The sequence below is a fragment of the Oryzias latipes genome, chromosome 23 (genome assembly GCF_002234675.1).
Source record: "Oryzias latipes chromosome 23, ASM223467v1".
Classification (NCBI taxonomy): domain Eukaryota; kingdom Metazoa; phylum Chordata; class Actinopteri; order Beloniformes; family Adrianichthyidae; genus Oryzias; species Oryzias latipes.
Window position 1 is genome coordinate 21,039,737 of NC_019881.2, and position 19,098 is coordinate 21,058,834.

The 19,098-nt window shown below is 40.4% G+C and overlaps 1 protein-coding gene across 1 annotated transcript in view; it reads right to left on the reverse strand.

Moving 5' to 3' along the window:
• Nucleotides 1-19,098, reverse strand: part of LOC101167917 (plexin-B2) — a 168,912-nt gene that overhangs the window by 42,844 nt on the left and 106,970 nt on the right. Inside the window, exons 3-10 of the mRNA XM_004083283.4 lie at nt 11,375-11,892; nt 9,630-9,956; nt 9,400-9,538; nt 4,420-4,565; nt 4,133-4,303; nt 2,812-2,946; nt 1,516-1,616; nt 1,226-1,352 (exon numbers count right to left, since the gene is read on the reverse strand). Coding sequence (XP_004083331.2) covers nt 1,226-1,352; nt 1,516-1,616; nt 2,812-2,946; nt 4,133-4,303; nt 4,420-4,565; nt 9,400-9,538; nt 9,630-9,956; nt 11,375-11,887 — 1,659 coding nt within the window. The 5' untranslated portion in view covers nt 11,888-11,892. The remainder of the gene's footprint in view (nt 1-1,225; nt 1,353-1,515; nt 1,617-2,811; nt 2,947-4,132; nt 4,304-4,419; nt 4,566-9,399; nt 9,539-9,629; nt 9,957-11,374; nt 11,893-19,098) is intronic.

The window sequence follows — 19,098 nt, forward strand, 5'->3', positions numbered from 1 at the left end:
AGCTAAACCGGCTCCCTAACATGCAATTTTATGTAACCTCACTAAAAAACAATATTTGAAAAAATATATATTTTTTTTCCAATGTTGGTGCAAAGGCAACTGTAATTTTTGAAAAATATGATCACAATATGTTTGATAAAATTGACAAAAAAAGACTAACATTATATTTGTGTTTTCTGTAGTGAAAAAAAAAGTGAACATGTTGAAGTTTTACTAGTTTTTCTTTTGTCTTAATCAAAGATGAAGTCTTTTAAAACTTTAACAAAAATGTTTTATTTCTTTTTAGATGATTAAACTGTTTCAATTTAGTTGAATTGTGTCTGTTGGCCACTTCACCTTAATCCTGTTTCTTAAATGTTGTTATTACTTCTTCTTAAATTTAACATCTAAAATAATCCAGACGTTCTTAGAAAAGTGTTTCAGTTGTAAAGATGACTTGGACCAAACTCTGGGATGTTTGGCTGTTAATAAACACAAACCTTGAAGGAGAACTAAACTGTTGACCTCTGACCTCTGATTTCATCAAGAAGATTTAAAAATTGTTTGATATGTGTTTGTTGTGGTTTCAAGACGTTTAACAGGGAAGACTCATTGTAGCGCAGAGATGTTGTCACTTTAACCCGATGCATCATGGGAGATGTAGTCCTATGGCAGACAGACTATCTTCTCTGAGCTTCATTGTTTTCTTCACTTGTTCCACGGTCTGACACCGGATCCCACGGAAAGCTAAACCGCTAGACGAGCTTTAGCTGGTATTTTTGTTGGAACTGAGAAACTTTATGAGCAGAATCGGAACAAGGAAGTGAAGACTTTAACCACTTCTGATTGGTCAGACTGATGATGTGTGATTAAGCCTCCAAGAATGATTGGTGGAGGCAGTTAAAGGGGCGGGACTTTTCAGAAAACAGCTGAAGCTGCGGCTAAATCGCAGTACCGTCATTCTTATCAAAATGTCTTTAATTGAATCAAATAAACACAAAAAAAAGTATTTTATGATCTTTCATATTCCTAACTACTCAGTGTTTTATCAGTGCCTGTTTGAATGAACACAGAGCTGATATCCTGGAGATGGAAAATGTTTTTAATCAGTGAAAATAGGTAATTTCCCACGGCACACCTGACCATATCTCGCGGCACACACTGGTTGAAAAACACTGGTTCAGAGAAATGCATGGAAAATGGCTATGAATGCTGCATGTGTAGTGTCTTCTAATGCTCTCATTACCTGCTGGGTCTTCCTGCAGCTCAGGTTCGGCGGCTCGAACGTCTCGATCTCAACACACTTCTGATCTGGAGACCAGAGCCAGGTGTTTCTCTCCGTCGACCTTCCACAGTCCTTCTTTTGGCTGCACCTAAGAGCAGAAACGATCAATAAAGCTTTGAGATTTCACAGAAAAAGTATCAACACTTCTGGTTCTTTGGGAGATTACAAATCTCATGTTTGATTAGTTAACAAGATCTCACATAAAAGTAAAAGCATTTCTACCCCCCCTGTGGGAAACCCTGTGGACTCACTTTCCCTCCAGGACACACCACCCACAGTACGGGTCCTTCATGGAGACGCAGTCCTGGCAGGTGGTCTTCAGGTGGCAGGCTTGGACGGGAACTTTGCTGATCTGGTTGCAAAAGACAGGCTTTTATTGTGAAGGTCCAACCAAGAACCACGGTTCAGAGCTCTGGTTAAGGAGAAGCAAAACGAGGCTGTTTTCCAGATTAAAAAGATGAATTTAACCCCTGACTTTATTTCCAGTTGTATTAAAGAAAATATTCTTCAGTGTTTCTCCTTTTCGACGTAATGGTAAGTGGATTTAATGCTACTTTGCGAATTGACAACATACAACGTGAAGCAGAGAAGCGGTTTTCATGTTTCAAAGTAAATCTGAGTGTTCTGCAGCCAAAAACTGAACCAGAACCACCAAATAATCAATACTTTGGGATCAAACTGATTTTTATAGATTTTTTTTCTTCCTTTTAGGAAAATTGATTTATAATCCGATTTTTAAATTCTCCAGCTCTACTTGGACATTTTAGGTACGATATGTAAATGTTAGAAAAATAGGGTAGATTATAGTTCGGAGCCAAAGTGATCTTTACGTTTGGACTTAAAGGAGAGAAAAACAGTTTGAAATTTCAAAGATTTTTTTCTTTACTTTCAGTCAATCTTTTTATCGTTTTTGCAGAAGCCGCTTTTATAAAAAATATTCCTTTCCGATCATTTTCAGAGTCTCCCACTAACCAAATGAGGAGCATTTTGACGTCATCGACACTCTGAGGAAGCTTCACTTTGGGGGCTTTTTGGTTGGGAACCTTCCGTTGAACAAATACTGTCTCTGTTAAGACGAGCCTCGTCTATTAAATTCAAATGAGCAGATGGAACAAGCTGGAGCTTCGTCACTTGACTTGATCAAAGCAAATTGCCTTCTTGAAGTGTTTTGTGATTAATTTGTTTCTAACTCAATAACATCCATTTCACCTTGCAGAGCGCCAACCTGGGGGATGAAAGGAGGAAGGCAAGACGGATGAGGAATAAAAGCGGAGTGAGAAACAAGCAGAGCGGCGGAGAACTAAAGAGCGAATGAATCAATAACTGACTCGGTGTGGTAATGTAGACGGATGTTTTGGCGTTAGCCGACCGAATGAATAAATGATCAAATAAGATGCAGACAGTAGGTGAAAGAGTCTTTTGTTGGAGGGATGTAATAGAAAAGCGTGAAGGAGCGTCTGTGACCTTCTGGACGGTACGCGCCGCGCGTCAGGCAGCAGAAATGGATTTAAGAAAAGGAGCGATCAATGGCTGTGCATCAGAGTGACCTTATTGCTGGTGGTGATGAACAGGTGTTCGCGGCTGGAATCGAACAGCAGGTTCTTGTTGACCTCGTCTCCTGTGACTTCTCCGAGCTCCTGCTCGTGCCCCCTGGAGGAAGCTGACAGATGAACCTTCAGCACCTGAAGAAACACATTAAGGCACTTCTACAGTTTTCCTCTTAAAGGGTCCATAATCATGCTTTTCTTAAGCCTTTCATAGTAAACTATGTCTATACATGATAATGTATTGCCGTTGGCACACAAAGAACCAATTTCATTGACGAAATAGGAGTTATTTTTGCAGCTCATTTTCCTATCCAGGAATAAGACACCTCGATCTCTGAGGCTCCGCCTCTCTCTCCTTGCAGATGCCGCCCATTTCATGGAGTCAATCTAGAGTTTTCGTCCGCAAAAAAACAAACATCTTATGTTGTGCATTTAGAAGGAAAGCGTTTAGCCGATCACCGCTAGCTCCACAGAGAAAGTGGGCGTGTCTGTTAGCCTGGGCAGCGCAGACTCTTCCTGAAATGGGCTGTTCCTCACTTTGTGATGTCGCAATGTGAGCATGCACTGGTTTTCGTGGGTTGGGAGGGGCTGTTGCTCAGAGAGCAGGTTTTTAGAGGAATACTCAGAAATGCGTGAATGGATCAAAATACCACTTTGGGGACGTTTTGTGAAGAATTAATATCATAATACACTTAAAAGCTCAAAAGAGTTGATTTTGCATGATATAAGCCTTTTAATGTGTTAAAAAATGTTGCTCTGTGTCGTCTTCAAGTGTAAATGTCAAAAAGAAACTTTCATTGAGTCATAACTTTGCATCTTACAACACAAGATTTACCAGAAAAAAATGGCACTAATGTTTAAGATGAAACTATTCCATGTAACGCACACTCTGACTCTTTGAATGTTCATGTGATCAACGTGAATCAGCTGATTCGAAAAGCAACTTCTCATTCATATGCACCCATATGCAACACATCGCTAACGTTTAGCGTGGAATTACGTTAAATGCGTTGAAAATCTTCAGTGGTAACGTAGCTAAAGCTCTAATATTAAAGGCTTAAACACTCCGACACTTAAGAAACTGGCAAAACAAGAGTCAAAACTGCCCTCCTCCCTGTAAGTTTAAAAATAAACTGCATCCACTGTCGCATCATCAAAATGTCCTATGAAAACACAAAATAACCTTTTCGGTCCAAAAGGAAAATAAGTGTGCAGCGTGCTGTACTGCCCCCTTGTGGAAACACTGAGTCAAGTAAAAAAGTAGAAAAAGATACAAGGAAAGAAAATAACTAAATGCATGGTAGTAAAAAGGGTGTGTTACCTTTCCAGTGGCGGTCCCCAGAAACGCCACAGCGTGCCCCATCTCCACGGCAACTGCCACAGCTGTCATGCGACCCTTATGAACCACAGACGGCTCGGTTGATAAGGCAAACTCTGCCTTGCTGGCCAACGGTGAAGGTAGAAACTCAGCCCCACACTTGAAATTGTCAGACTAAATAGGATAATAAACAAAAAAATTAAATTAAATAAAAAAAAAACACATTGACGATGCTCTATTTTATTTTTGTTCTATTTGAAGTTGACTCCATCTGATTCTTTTTCTTTTACATTAGGGTGGACGCCGCAGGGCTCCTGCTCCTTGGATGCGTAGGGCGAGTAGACCACGGATTTGTCGTTGATGAGGCCGTTTTTGAGGTAACAAGCTCCAATCAGCTGCTCCAGCCGATGATTGATGGCCTGAAGAGGGTACATACCTGTGGGCGGGGCCAAAGGAAAGCGTTTTAGAGCGCCGTCTAAAATACACCACGTTCAAAACATGAATTACTTTGTCCCAAAGTCAGATTTTAACCACATCTGTAGATTTTGTCAAGGTTGGATTTTAACATTCCAGCTTCATCCTACAACAGATATATGTTTTGTACTTTTTTTTTTAATTAACCCTTTAAGACGGGAGCTTTAACTTCAATGTTGACGATCTTTGAATTACCGTTACTCTCCAACCACACCTTCCATAATGCCGACGAATTCTGAAGCAAAGAAAAGCATCTTTGAGCTGATAAGCAACACTTTAGTACTCCAAAGGATTGGATTACTTTAAAGTGTTGCATATTGGCTCAAAGGTGCTTTTCTTTGCGTCAGAATCCGTTGGGATTGTACAGAAACGGTTGAAGAGTTACGGTAGATCAAGGAGTGTGTTTTATTTCGTCGCTGGCCCGTATTAGAATGAATAAACAGAATAAAATCTTCATTAATCCAGCGACTTGCGCTCATAACATTAATAACACATCCGAAAAAATAAAACAAATAAACATTAAAATCATTCAAAGATTAAAATCTACATCTAAAGGGTTAGAAGACCTACAAAGACGCAGCACTTCCATAAAAATTCTAATTTTATGGAAGTAAAATTTATGCTTTCGTTTTCTTATTGGTGTAATTATTCCTTACAAAAACAGAAAGGTTTGCAACTTCAAGAACCTGATTTCAAACTGAAGCACTTTAAAATCATCAGAACACATTTTTTTTTTCTAACTTGTCCTGTCCAACAGCTAGGCAGACAGATGAGAGCTGAGGGCCTCTTGTGTTGGACATATTTTACTTTAACAACAGGGGTTATTAATCTTCAGACAAACCAAAGGTATGACTGAATAAACCCCTTTTGTAATTGAGGCCAAACTTTATTAATTTCAACCATGTTTGAAAACCTTTGGTGTTGGACCGGACGGAAAAGGAAAGAGGGGAAGAAGAGAGAGGGATGTTAGACAGGGGGGGTGATAGTGAGAGGGGGGGGTAAGACCATGAAGCAGCATAGAGCAGACAGGTTTACTGGTTGTTTATCATTACGGTACGGTTCAAATGTAGTAAAAAAAGGGCGGGGCCTGTCCACACACAATCAAATGTTATCAACACACCTGCTAGCTGCAAAAAATGTCCACATGTCAACATGTACACAAAACAGATAGTGTTCACAAACGCATACTTATGCCTTTAAACCAACTAGTGTGAAATATTTCATTCATTCAATCATGCAAACTATTAGTGCAAAGGTGAGCTAACACCTGTGCTCAGGTGAGTGTTTATGTTCTTCTAAAATGGATGGTGGAATGTGAAAAAGAAGGAGGAGGAGCGCCCAGCCACCCCCACACCCAGACCTCCGCCGCAGCACTAGCGGCAGCCGGAATCCCCCCAACGCCACACGGGAACAGGCAGGGAACAACCGCCCCCCGGGCGACCAAGACCGCCACCCAGGCCAGGGCCAGCAGGACCGCCGCGAGGCCCCCAGAGCCAGAGAGCAGGGAGGCGCGGAGGGAAAGAGAGCGCCGCCCCAGCCCAACCAGGAAAGCAGCCCCCCCGCCGCGCCGGAAGAGCCCAACGCAGGGCCCCACCGGAGAAGGACGCCCACAGCCCCAGACGAGCACCCCACCACCAACCAGGAGTTCCGGGCATCCCCCCGCCCCAACCCCAGGTACGAGCCAGGACCCCCCAAGGGAGACCCGCTCCGCACTCCAGGCAGCCACCCACCCGGCCCACGGTTGGTCCAGGGAGGAGCAAGGCAGGGGCCAGCCGCCCCCGCCCAGGAGGGGGGAACACCGGGGGAAAAAAGGGTGACCCACAAGGGGTGTTGTAAATATGGCCCGACCAGGCTCGGCCACTGTTGGAAGTTTGGCGGGGCCCAGTGCCCAGGGGCAAGGACCAGGACCCACCCCCCAGGGACACGAACAGAACACATTTTAAAAGATTTTGAGCCTTTTTTAATTCTGGTTTTGTCAGTTCTGTTGTCCTTCTTAAACCGGTGAATAACAATAAAGAAAAAGACTCTTAAAGAAAAAAGACCGGCTCACACACAAAAAACCCCAAAACAAAACAGTTCAAAATGTTTGGAAGATTTTGCTTCACAGGAGCTCACCCTCGTTTTAATGAAGTGTTTTTAAAGCCTTCAGAATAAAAGCCCAACTCCATTCTCTAACTGTGAGGGTGATTTTCATTTATTTCCATTTAAAATAGAGAAACATGACCCCTAAGCAAAATTGAAAATACACTCGATATTTAATAGTCTTGCATGATATTGTCATGGCAACAGCTCAAAGTTCAGATTGATGCTGACAGAAAAAAGGAGTAAACTGCTTTTGAAAAAAATGAAAGTAATTCATTTTGCTTTACGCTTCTTTTCTGGCTGAAGTGTGGGCAGTTTTTAGGACTGATTATACTGATTTGTATGCAGGTTTTTTCAGTATTCAACCCTGAACAAAACCATGACCTGCTCTAGATCAAATTCATCAATGACATCTTTTGCATTTTTGATAGAAACAGTGATGAACAATCATTTAAGCCTCATCTGTGTCTTCCAGCTTAAAGGGTTGACGGAGGTGTGGGATCTAAAAAACAAGCAAACCGTTCTGAGATCTCTGTGTCATCAAGATACAGTCAAGAACACATTAGAACTGGCCTTCAGTTTTTATCCTAGTCTTCTAAAACCCTTAAAAAAGGGGTTTACCAAAGAGCCAATTAGAAGCTTTCATTACACAAGTCACAGACAGAACCTGCAGATTTACAGTCTGCATAAAGTCTTTAGGGTGGATTGTTTATTTGACTGATTCATTGCATCTCTGCTTCTGCTTTCTTCACACAGGAAATAAAATTAAGGCTTTTTTTAGGCGTGCGTTATCACTGTGGATTATGTAAGGGTTAATGGCCGACGAAGTGTGCATTATCACTTTTAACGCACGCCGTGGAAGCCTGAACTGGTTGCTTCCGTGAAGTGCGTTAAAAAGTGATAATGCACACTTTGAAGGCCATCAACCCCCTAACACAGAGGTGGGCACTGAGGGCCGCATTCCTGCATGTTTTCCAGCATACCCTGCTCTGGCATGTTCTAATTGGCTGGACACACCTGAACCAGGTAATCAGCCATGAGTAGGGCAAGACTATCTGGAAATCATGCAGACACACCGGCCCTCGAGGCCTGGAATTGCCCACCCCTGCCCTAACACCATGGTCACTTACAAAAGAAATAAATAGTAACCAGTTTTTAGTCCGTAATACATATTTATTTTTCAAATTTGGATCTCTTTTCTCACAAAAAGCGAACTATTTGTTACGTGAAAAATAGTCCGAACCACCCCTGCAGTCAAGATTCGGCGATATAAAGAAATATATATATATGCTGATCTTTCCGATGGGTTAAATAAAGCATCAGTTCAGAGAGAAAGTTCTCCTCTTACCGCTTGTTTTTGTCCAAATGATGAAGCTAAAGGTTGTTTTAAAGAAGCCGGCGCAGTGATACAAAACATTTAAGGTGACCGGAACTTCTTTTTCACCGTGCGGTTATCATGTGGTATTTCACTTTTTAATGCACACCCAGCAGCCAATCAGAATTGAGTATTCAACCGGACTTTGGCATAATCACCATTAATTATTTTATTATGGATTATTTAGAATTATTCCATAGTTGTGCTCTCAAATATAAAACAAAGGTCCAACTGTTTACTCCATAAATGTTTTATTTGAACTCGGCTGAAAACGACTCTCACATCACTCCTAGTGCACGTCTTGGTGTCTGTGCGCCGCCGTGCACGTGGCATGTGCTGCGTTGCTGCTGTGATGTCGTCAATATGCAACTTTGTAGGTTGTTAAAGAACTATCCCCAAAAAGGCCACAACACCACAACTATTGTCTATGATGTAAGGGATAATCATAAATGAATGGGCTACTTAGAGGGCTGATCACATGGGACGGTTAACTCTGGAATAAGGTATGTCAACATGTATATTATAGTAATAATAATAAGTTTGTGGTCAACATGTTTTTGATTGATCAGAAAAGTGTTCCTGCGTTTTATATGTGTTAAATTAGAGCAATCTGGACCTGATTTTTTGTTATGTTTTTTGTTTAATTTTTTGTTAATTCTTCAAGATTGAAATAAATTCTCCCTTGTTGTTATAAAAGTAAAGGTTTAAAGTCTGCTATAGTAGAAAACTTCATAAAGCTTTTTTTTTTAGTTGTAATGTTGTGAGATGAAATGAAAATATCTCAAACTGAGGCTTTTTAAAACAATTAAAAATAAATTAAATCAATTCATAACCGGTCATGATTAATTAATCAAACAAAAAAATAAATGGCTTGTCAGCGATTAAAAAAAACCAAAAACATGAAATTAAGTGTTATGGCCTTTTTCAGTAAAACCACTTGAGGTTTACCTATGATGACAATTATATGCCCCCCTCATCTTTTTAACAATTGGTGGCTGGCTAAATACTTTTTTGGCCCCCGTATATAGGAGAACTGGTCTGAGAGACCCCGCCCCCCTGGCGATCCAAGAGGCCAAAATCCCATAGACTTCTATAGAGAAATAAACAGCTGTTAGTCATTCTATTATTGGTCAGAAGAACCGTTCTTGCTTTGATCTATATTCTTTTACTTTTTTTCTTGATAATCCTCATTTTTTTATGATATATTTTCTGTAGTTCAAGTTATTGAAGTTATAAACTGACCAATCAGGTGTTTCAGGGAAAAGTTTCTGATCTAGTTGAGTAATCGGAGGCAAAGCAGATTCAGAGGTGGAACAGTTGGGGATATTTGGACACCTACACATGGCTGAAGAGTGGGGGTCTTCATCAGAAGTGAAGGTAACGAACAGCACCTTGTCCTGGGCTGAAACTTTACCGTATTGGTCTGAGCTGGACAGATTTTTAGCCAAAACTTGACCAGGTTCTCCTACAAAGGCAGCCTAAGAGGCCATGGGAAAAAGACAGATGAATGTTATCTGCAAAAATGTTTTAAAGAACAGTGAAAACACCCATTTTGGGAACAACGGTTACCTGAGCTTTGTTGTACTTGTTGGTGGCGCTGCAGTTTAGCTGCAGCTCCGTGTACGAATAATAATTGTGGTCGTCTTCGCACATCCTGGCAATGACAGTGAAGATCTTCATGTCCTGCATGCCCAGAGTCCGGGAGAACAGGAAGTACACAAAGTTGTTGTCCGTAAAGGCAAAGCGGAAGTCGTGCAGGTAGCGCATGACAAAGGGGTTGGCCTGGACGGCCGAAGCCTCGATGATGCTGTCAAAGATCCCCCAGTCCTTGTAGTCCTGCAGGATTCGCGTGGCAATCAGCTTGGTGCTGTCGTGGCTGCTGTAGCCTTTACCGACCTAGAGAGAGGACAGACTTGCTTTGTGAATCACACCCGTGTTTCACTAAACTAAAAACCTGCTGTTCTTGAATAAACAACGAAGAAATCTACTTTTAAAGCCTAAACATTAGAAAAAAACAAAGAGATGAACCGAGAAGTCTATAAACGACAGACAACATCTACTGTTATAGCATCACATCAGTAAAACGGGGCTGGTCCAATTACAAACAAGCATTCAGTTAAAAGTCTGATAGGATCTGAAACCTTTCTTTGTGTCCTTGACAGAAAATCTCCAACTAAAAGAAAGTAAAAATAAACTAGAGATCAGATTTAAATTCTATCCTGGCTCATAAAAGATGGACGATGAGGCCGTCAATTCCTTTCAGTCTGCAGCAACAGTTGAGCTAGTTTGGGTTCATCCAGAAGCTGAGCCAAACACGTCGACACGACTGATCAAAAAATGTTCAAATAACTGCCGAAAAGTTAGGTCAATCTATCTGATAAATAAGGTTTTGATATCCAAACAATGTGTAAAACCAGCCTAAAATGTTGAGATTAAGGAACAAAAAATTAAGATAATCTGGCGGACAGGTTTACGACGACAAAAAACAAAAAAGTAAGACCAACAAGATGAAAAAAGTTAGAATACCAAACAAAAAGTTTAAAATTACGGAGCCCATAACCTGACATGGGGGAAAAAAAAATTTGTTCCCATAAAAATCATGTAATAAGTCATTCAAATTGACGGATGTGAGCAATACTTGAATTTCCATGTCTCTGTGAACCACAGTGGTTCACGAGAGGGAAAAAAATAAAAACAAGAATCAAACTATGGGATTTATTTATTATTGTCTCGATGAAAATAAGAAACATATCATAAGATTTGGGAGGCCCGTAGCAATCACCTGTCTATAGCCAATGGAAATGATGGAATCACAAAATATATTTTATTATTGCTATAACCCTTGTGCTATCTTGGGGGGTCAAAATGACCCCACCCTTCCATTGACGTGTTCTCCCTACCATGACAAAGGTGGATAAAGGTGGAAAGATTTCATGTAATCCATGGACACCAGTGAAGATCACAAATCATTGAAGAAAAAAGGTTCAGAGCACTGTCTAGTGGGTCTAGATGACCCCACTCCCAACGTAAACGTGCCTAGGATAGCACAAGGGTTACATCAGTTATCATATTTACAAAAAAGATGTAACCGAAAGCATTTTAGTTGATTTCCGGTTGAAAGGACGGGGTTTGTAAGAGGTCACAGTTATTTCTTGGGAACTAATTAGTTTATTTATTTATTTATTTATTTTTTAAAACCCATGTCAGGTCACGGGCTCTGTAGAAAAATATAACACCTGAACAATCAAAGATACCTGATCAAGTACTATAGCTGGGAAGCATTTCTGCAACACCATTCTGATCATCATCCTTACCAGGAAGACTGGTAGCTGGGTTTTCCCCACCATGTAGTATGACATCACTCCCACCACAGACAGGCCCTCCTCCGTGCTCGCCACATAGGACTTTTCGCCGTTGCTGTCGCTAAAGTAGATGACATGGTTGATGTTGCTGAGGTTCCTCAGCGAGCAGATGCCCCTGAAGACGCTGCCACACACCACCAGAATGTCTTTGGCGCTGTGAACCAGCAGCAGCTTGTTGTGATTGTTTGTGTCCTTCGCCTCCTCGCAGGCGGTGGTGACGGGCGGCGTGCACAGCCGGTTGTCAATCTGGGGCCCCGTTTTGGATTCGAACTCCACTTCGAGGTCAGAGTTCAGCTGATAGAGGGAGTTGACGGCGCCGACGTAGAGCCTGCCCGTGCGAGGATCGGAGACGACGTTATTGATGAGGGTTCTGACGGGAAACTCGGAATTCCCACCGAGGGTGGGGCTGAGGAAAACGATTTCCACAGTGACCATCGTGAGCGGCCACGCCCACCACCACTCCATCTCGTCTGTGGGGTAAAACAAGAAAAAATAAAGTTATTTGGTAAAATTAGTGGAAAATGTTATGAAGCGTTCAGAGACCAACAGTAAAACACAAACGTCACCTAACTGGAAAAACTACAGACACATTTATGATGAAGAACTTTATGAAGCAATATCTTTATGAACCTGATATTTAAATAACATTTAAGTGGCGAAAAAATGTTAAAATAGTAGTAAGACCAAAATAAAAAATTATGCGAGTTATTTTTGTGTTTAGGGTCAAGATTAGGCATCATGCTTGTTAAAATGAATCGTTAAACCTTTATTTTCTGTGTTGATGACTTGAAACAAAACAATTCCAATTGTATTTTTTATTTTGCTAGTTTCTTTGTCTATTCATTTATGTAAAAATGTACTATAAGGGTTAGGGTTAGGGTTACTATAAGGGTTAAGTTTACTAAATTAGGTTATTAAAAAAATACAATAAACTGGTTTATAAAAATTTCCAAAATAAAAGACTTGCTAACGTTTTTGCGTAAAAATCCCAATTTTTTTAAATGTGACTTAAATTGATCTCAAATTGGAAAAATAGATTTTGCTGTTTGTTTCAGCGTCAGATGTTAAATAATTAATAAAGCAGCTGATGCAAGAATCAAAACAAAAACAACAATTTTGTAAATAAAATACATTTTAAATTTATTTCAGAATCTTCAGTTTTTCACAAAAAATTGTGAGGGAAATTATTGGATTTTTTCCGAGATTTTAATTGAGCCAGATGGGATTACACAAGACAAAAGAAGAGGGGGCACACGGCAAAAGAGGAGACAGAGTGCAGCAATTAGCTGTTTGACATGGTGGATTTCTGCATCCATTAGTCTGAATGGGAGTGTTTAATTATAGCCATGGCCCGCGGCTGTAAAACAAGCCCTATAGGTTTGGGTAACATCGCCGTTATTACACTCTTTCTGGGTAAACAATGTTCTCCTCAAAGCCAGTTCTGTGGGCAACACTGAGATTATTTGAAGTGATTCACTTTCATGAACTTTTTCCCTTTTAATCCCACATAAACTGCCTCTCATTAGCTTCCTGTTCAATAAACCCGGATCGCTTGCAGCCACGTGGCGTTGGTTTATTAGCGCTTTCATGGTCGGGGTGTTTTACTGGGAAATCGCTGCGTTTTTTTACTGCAGCCATCGGATCATTCTGATGGTCAACTGTCTGTGCTTCAGCTCGCGGCAAATTCCATTCAGCTCGCTTCATTGCCGAGGGATTTATTAGTGGGAGAAGACTTATCTCTCTGCCCACCTGCCCCTCTAAATTACCTGTTCGCAAATATCAAGAGTGTGCCTTGGCTGCAGTGCGCTTTTTAAGATTACACCGGAGACATCGTTAGAATCACAACTATTGACTTTAAGCAGCCGCTGCAGCTCAATTCTAGGGTTTACTGGAGTCTCCAAAGTCTGAATTATCACTGAATTTAGCAGGATTTGATCAGATCCAACTTCCCTATAGGCTGTTAGAGCTGTGGTTTCCAGCACATCGCCAGTGGCCTCTGACATTAGAAGACTCTGGACTCTGGTTCGTGACCATCGACGCTGCATTGATAGTTTATCGTGTTTTGAGTCTAAATATTTCAGGGAGAACTTGGTGGGATCAACTAATCTGAGACTTTTTCGCACAGAGATAACAGAAGTGTACTTCGTCTGGTGTTTTCATATCTGACAGTTTATTGAGTTCTTCAAAGACGATGACTAACCAGCTAATTAATTTTAAAATGATCGGTATCAGCAGATGGGCCTGGTTGGAATCAAGCAAAAAAAATCTCAATTATTTGTTGAATCCACGCCTTCCGTGATTTTACTGCAAGTCCAGCCACAGAAAAGAAAATAGTTACATTTTTAGTAAAAGAAATGTAGTCTGGTTCTTCTAGAGCAATATATTTCAACCGTTTTTTTTAACCAATGTCCACTTTTCCTTTATAAAAATCTCAAAGCACACCACCAACCCAAGATGCCACTATAGTCTGCATCAACAACAACCAATCTTATCAAAGTGCCTTGAATAAAAAAGTATTTTACGATAGTTCATATTTCTACCTACTCTGTAGGAAACTCTGTTCTGTTTGGATGAACACAGATATAAAATCCTGATGATGGTAAATGTTTTTTAGACCAATCAGGTGGAATTGAGTAAGTTAACGCGGTACACCTGACAGTTTCACCCGGCACACTAGTGTACCACAACACACTGGTTAAAATACACGGTTCTAGAGGATCATTTCACCACATAATCCATGGTAAAAAGTTCACTGGTTCACCTAGTCGACTTATCTACAGCGACCACTCATTTTCCTCCAATGGTCCAACGTCTAATCCATCAATATCCATCAATAAATAATAAACATTACATTTTCTGTCTTTAAGGAAAAATGTTCTTGATATTTTAGTTTACATTGAGGTTGTGCAACCAGTTATTTTAAGCAATTGAGGTATCACACAGCAGATGTATTAACAATCCAAGGATTGTATGTACTGCAGTCAATCATCCAAACAACCTACCTACCCTACTAACCCAACCCCTTTATTTGTAGAGCACATTTAGAGCACAAGTTAAAAAAAAAAATCATAAAACACAATGGACTTAAAACAACAATAATCAATAGACGAACATAAGAAGGACAGAAGTGTTGTGGCTAATAGTTTGAGCAGGAACTTTACCATAGAAAGAGTAATAAATGTACAAATGATAAAGTCCATAAAACACTTAAAATACTCTCCAAAAATGGTGTCTACCGAATGATGTGCAGACCAGCCTCTGCAATCCCCTCAAGATCGTACTAGCTAAAATTAACCCATAAGAACCCAGACCCATTTTCCCAGAAAAATTGAATAACATGAAATGCACCACAAACCAAGTGGACCACTGAACACATCTGTGATATCTTTCCGTTACACTGATGTCACCATGGGTTCTTACGGGTTAAAAAAAAGGTCAAATGCACTGGTTGACGTAAATCATTTGTCAAAGCAGAAAAACTCCCACCTGTGCTCAATTTAAAATCAGGTCAATCATGGTAAAAGGTAAATGACGTGTACCTATATGGTGCTTTTCTACCTTTGCTGAAGGCCCAAAGTACTGGTGCCAACCAATAACCAACAAAAGCAACGTGGGGTTTAGTTTATTACCCAAGGACACTTCCACACATGGGCGGGCAAGTCAAGAACTGAACCCGCGTTACTGACGATTGAATAAGAATGCTGCAAACTTTCCCATCACCATGTTACAGACAACTGAGACAGAATGATCTGGAACTATGTTAGTTTGTATTCCTGTGTTAATGGTTGATAAAGCAGCTTGATCGTCAAACAGACAATTGATATTCACATTTATCTGCAAAGAAAAGGGAAACAAAAGCTGCTGCCAAATTCAATTACATAGATATGTGTTTTTAATATTAATATACATATAAATATTAAATGGTTCTGCCGGCTCTTGGCACAACAAAAAGGAAAAATAGATCAGCTTTCTCAGCTCTTCTCAAATTTTGCCAATCTTTCTAATCATGATGTAGAAACTATACGGAAATGTGCTCTTATTGTGAAGGAGTCGCTTCACATTAATATTTACGTTTTCATTTATTTAAACCTTTAACACCTGAAACATTGCTGGCAGCACCTAAATAACAGATGTTCTTTGACATACTGTGACTGTTTAAGCGATCAATGTGAATCAGCTGATTCTGAAGAGGACAAAAGCGGCGTTTAATATCGGCGCCGATTACACATTACTACTGTAGAGTGTTGCATCATGGCGCAAAACCACTTTTCTCCACTTCAGCCGTAAACAGTTGAAGAGTTACTGTAATTGAAGGGATGTCCCCATTAAAGCTAAAGCTTCAGGGTTAAAGGTTAATGGTCTGTCTACTGACATGACCCAAAAACAAGTCTGAAGTTGTAATCTCATAAAAACTAGAACAGGATTCAATGTTTTAGGCGATAAAACTGAGCAGATCAAACATGGCCAACGCTCCCAAACGATGACCTCTAGCAGTAATGAAAGAGTTTCTATGAATATTATTGCACTCATCAAAAAGAGAGACTCACCAGCTTCATGCTAAATGCGTTTTCCTGCTGGTGTTTAGGTTTATTGGGGTTGGACGGACTGCGACTCTAAAACATTAAATCTATACTCGCCGCCGTGTTTATCCTTCAATTTCTTTCAGCGATGCACTCGAGGCCGTCACAGATCCTTGCAGCTGGTAAAGACCGCCGTAAGCAATATTTCCACTTCCCCTCCATTCATCTTCTCACAACCTGCACCTTGTTTTGTTGCTCGGAAGCAGACCTGGCTGCACAAAAGGACGGCGCTGCTGACGAGATCACCCAAGTGTTAATTAAAGTCTGTACCACTTAGTTCTGGCAAAACTGTTGCTGTTCAGGAGCAGACACACCTTTGTCTACTGGTTTATTCCTGTCTTGACAGAAGATCCTGAACAGGAAGATGAAAGAGAAGAGGCGGGTTTGCCGGCGGAACACAGACAGCTTCTCCCCGGAAACCAAAGAAGCATTTCCCTTTGATGTGGCAGATCTTTAGCAGACCTTCTGAGGCAGGTGTAGGGAATAAACCTGCTGTGTTTGGTTATGGGATGCGAGAAATATGTGACTTAATGAGAGGATGCTTGGCCAACATAGGCGTAGATTTGCTGATCATTTCAACAACCACCTTCCCTCACTAAATTTTAAGATCCAGTCCGATCATCTTCTGCTCTATTGTCAAAGCGTTCCCAGTGCTGTTTTTATTATCTTTATGCCGTTTTTTGGCCAAAATGAATAAACCTGTGTTGTTTTTTAGGACATAGTTTCTGCAGAGCGGTAGTAATTCGGTAGAAAATTGCCTAAAAATGTGGGCTGGACTGCCGAAGTGGAGCAACCCCGCCCCCGTTCCCCTCCCCATTGGGAGCTCGGAGCAGGAGTAAGATATTGGTCACTAAAAAACGTAAGCATCAATACACAATTGTGCACAAATTAATACTCTAAGCACAATTTACAATAAAACCTATGAATACGACAATTAGTTTTATGTTTGACTCGTCTGTTTTGAATACGACTCTTGAATACGAAGTTTCCTGTGAACTCACTGTCAAAAGTACGTCACAAACAAAAACATTCAACTGAGTGAGCATTAGCTCTGAGCCTCATCTATTAAACTACAACAGAATTAAACTTTTTAGGATGTTGTTAATAATCATTTTTGTTAAGGTCCACTTAGCGTATTACATCACAAATAAAAACAGTTGTTTTTGTCAGCTTCTCATTCGGGATTTAAATAAAGAAATACTCAGAAATTCAGTTTAGAGCTTAATTTTCCACGTCCTTTATCGTTAGTAAATGCAAAAAAATGACCCCAAAACTCTCTTTTCTTTAAGTCCTGGTAAGTTGTGTATGAGGTCACTTTGACAGCCATCAGTGGGACAAAAGTGAGAGAAGAAAGGCAGGGAAAAAAATGCAAATGTGGAGATCAAATCAAGGAGCAGCTTTAACACAGCCAGACATAGAGCGTGACTGATTAAAGAACTGAGAACAAAACTTTGTGAAAGTCTGACCGCCTTCTGCCAAAAACTTTGCAGGGAAACTGAATCCAGGAATGTCTGCCGAAGCTCCAGCCAGGGGAATAAAGTCCGACTGATTTTCTGCCTCTGCCTAACCTCGCTAAGCTTTGCTCTTTCTAGTTTCTCTTCGGCGCTCACATCGCTCCTCTCCGTGTGCGCCTGCCTTCGCCTCCCAACCCGTGGGAACAGGTTCAAACAAACCTGGCTTTCTGACACAATTCCCCACAGACGGAGCCAATCTGAAACCAGCCCCGGCTCCATCTGTTTGAGTGATTCTGTATCCTGGAGTCTGTCCATCCGCACCTCCATAATACTTCCTTCAAAGACGCTTGGCAGCTCGTGGCACCTAATGTCTAGCTATCTGAAATCAATAGCAGCCAGCATTCAAAGACTAGAAACAGAGTAAACAAAGGTGAAGAAAAGTTAAAGGGTGTTTTTTTAAGAGTTTATAGCAAAAAAAAAAAAAAGGTTCAAAATATCTGGTATTTAAGATATAAAATACAAAAAAATGCATCTGACTTGTTTTAGAATTGTGCTTGTTCCCTCAAAACTATATCAGTAATCAAGAATACATCTCCAGATGTTTTCATCAAATAACTATTATGGGATGCTGAGAAACTCCTTTTTGTCTTATAGAAAACACATTTGAGAAAACTCCAGTCTGTCCACAGTAATCTTGAAAGGTTTGAGTGCCATGAAAATAGATCAGGTCTGTCTTGGACAATATTCTGTCTAGTCTGTTAATGCGGGATCCCTCAAGGTGATATGTTGGGGCCCCTTTCTTTTTTCCCATTAATTATATTTACAAATGCTCTTCTCTAGTGAAAACCTCGTATTTTTTTTAAATAACTAAGGACTATTATTTGTTATCTGCCAGAATTTCAATATATTTTATTTAAAATGTCCTATTACTTTTTTCAACTGTTCCCATGATTCTTTGCCAGACATTTCATTTGTCAAAGTTGACTTAATTATTTAAAAGTGAGCAAAGAAATGAAAAAGTTGTTGTTTTTTTTAAAGCAAGGAAAGCATTAGTTGGAATAGCACATTTTGTTGCGTTATGCGTCATTAAAATGAAAAGATTTATTAGCTGTTTTTTTATTTTGCCATTTGTTCAGTTATTGCAAGTCATCGCTATAATGATCACTAATATTGCACCAAATTTATGTCTTATGTTTGTATCTATTTACTCACTATATATCATACTTGCAATGGTAAATAAAAGCAGATATAACATGATTTTAATCACTAATCCATCTGACTTTGTTATAGATCCCGGCTGTTACAAAGAGGCGGTTTAAAGTTCAAGAATCTACGGCTTCTTCATTTCTGCTTCAACTCTATCCAAACTTCTTTTTATGTTGCCTGAAAGCGTTTCTTTTTTTAATGTGGGGATTTTCTGTGAGTTAGAAAAGCATGTATGGGGTCTCATTGACATTCATGCCCACCGCTGGGCATCATTAGCCATTCATGACATCGGGCCGGAGGAGCATTGAAGTTGACTGGTCAGGCCTGGGGGGGATATGAGGGCTGTGACTGGCGGGGCTCGGGGGAAATTGACTTCTTATTGGTGGTAATGAAGAAGCCTGGAGGAGCGCGTGGCTGAGGCGGAGAAGGCATAAAA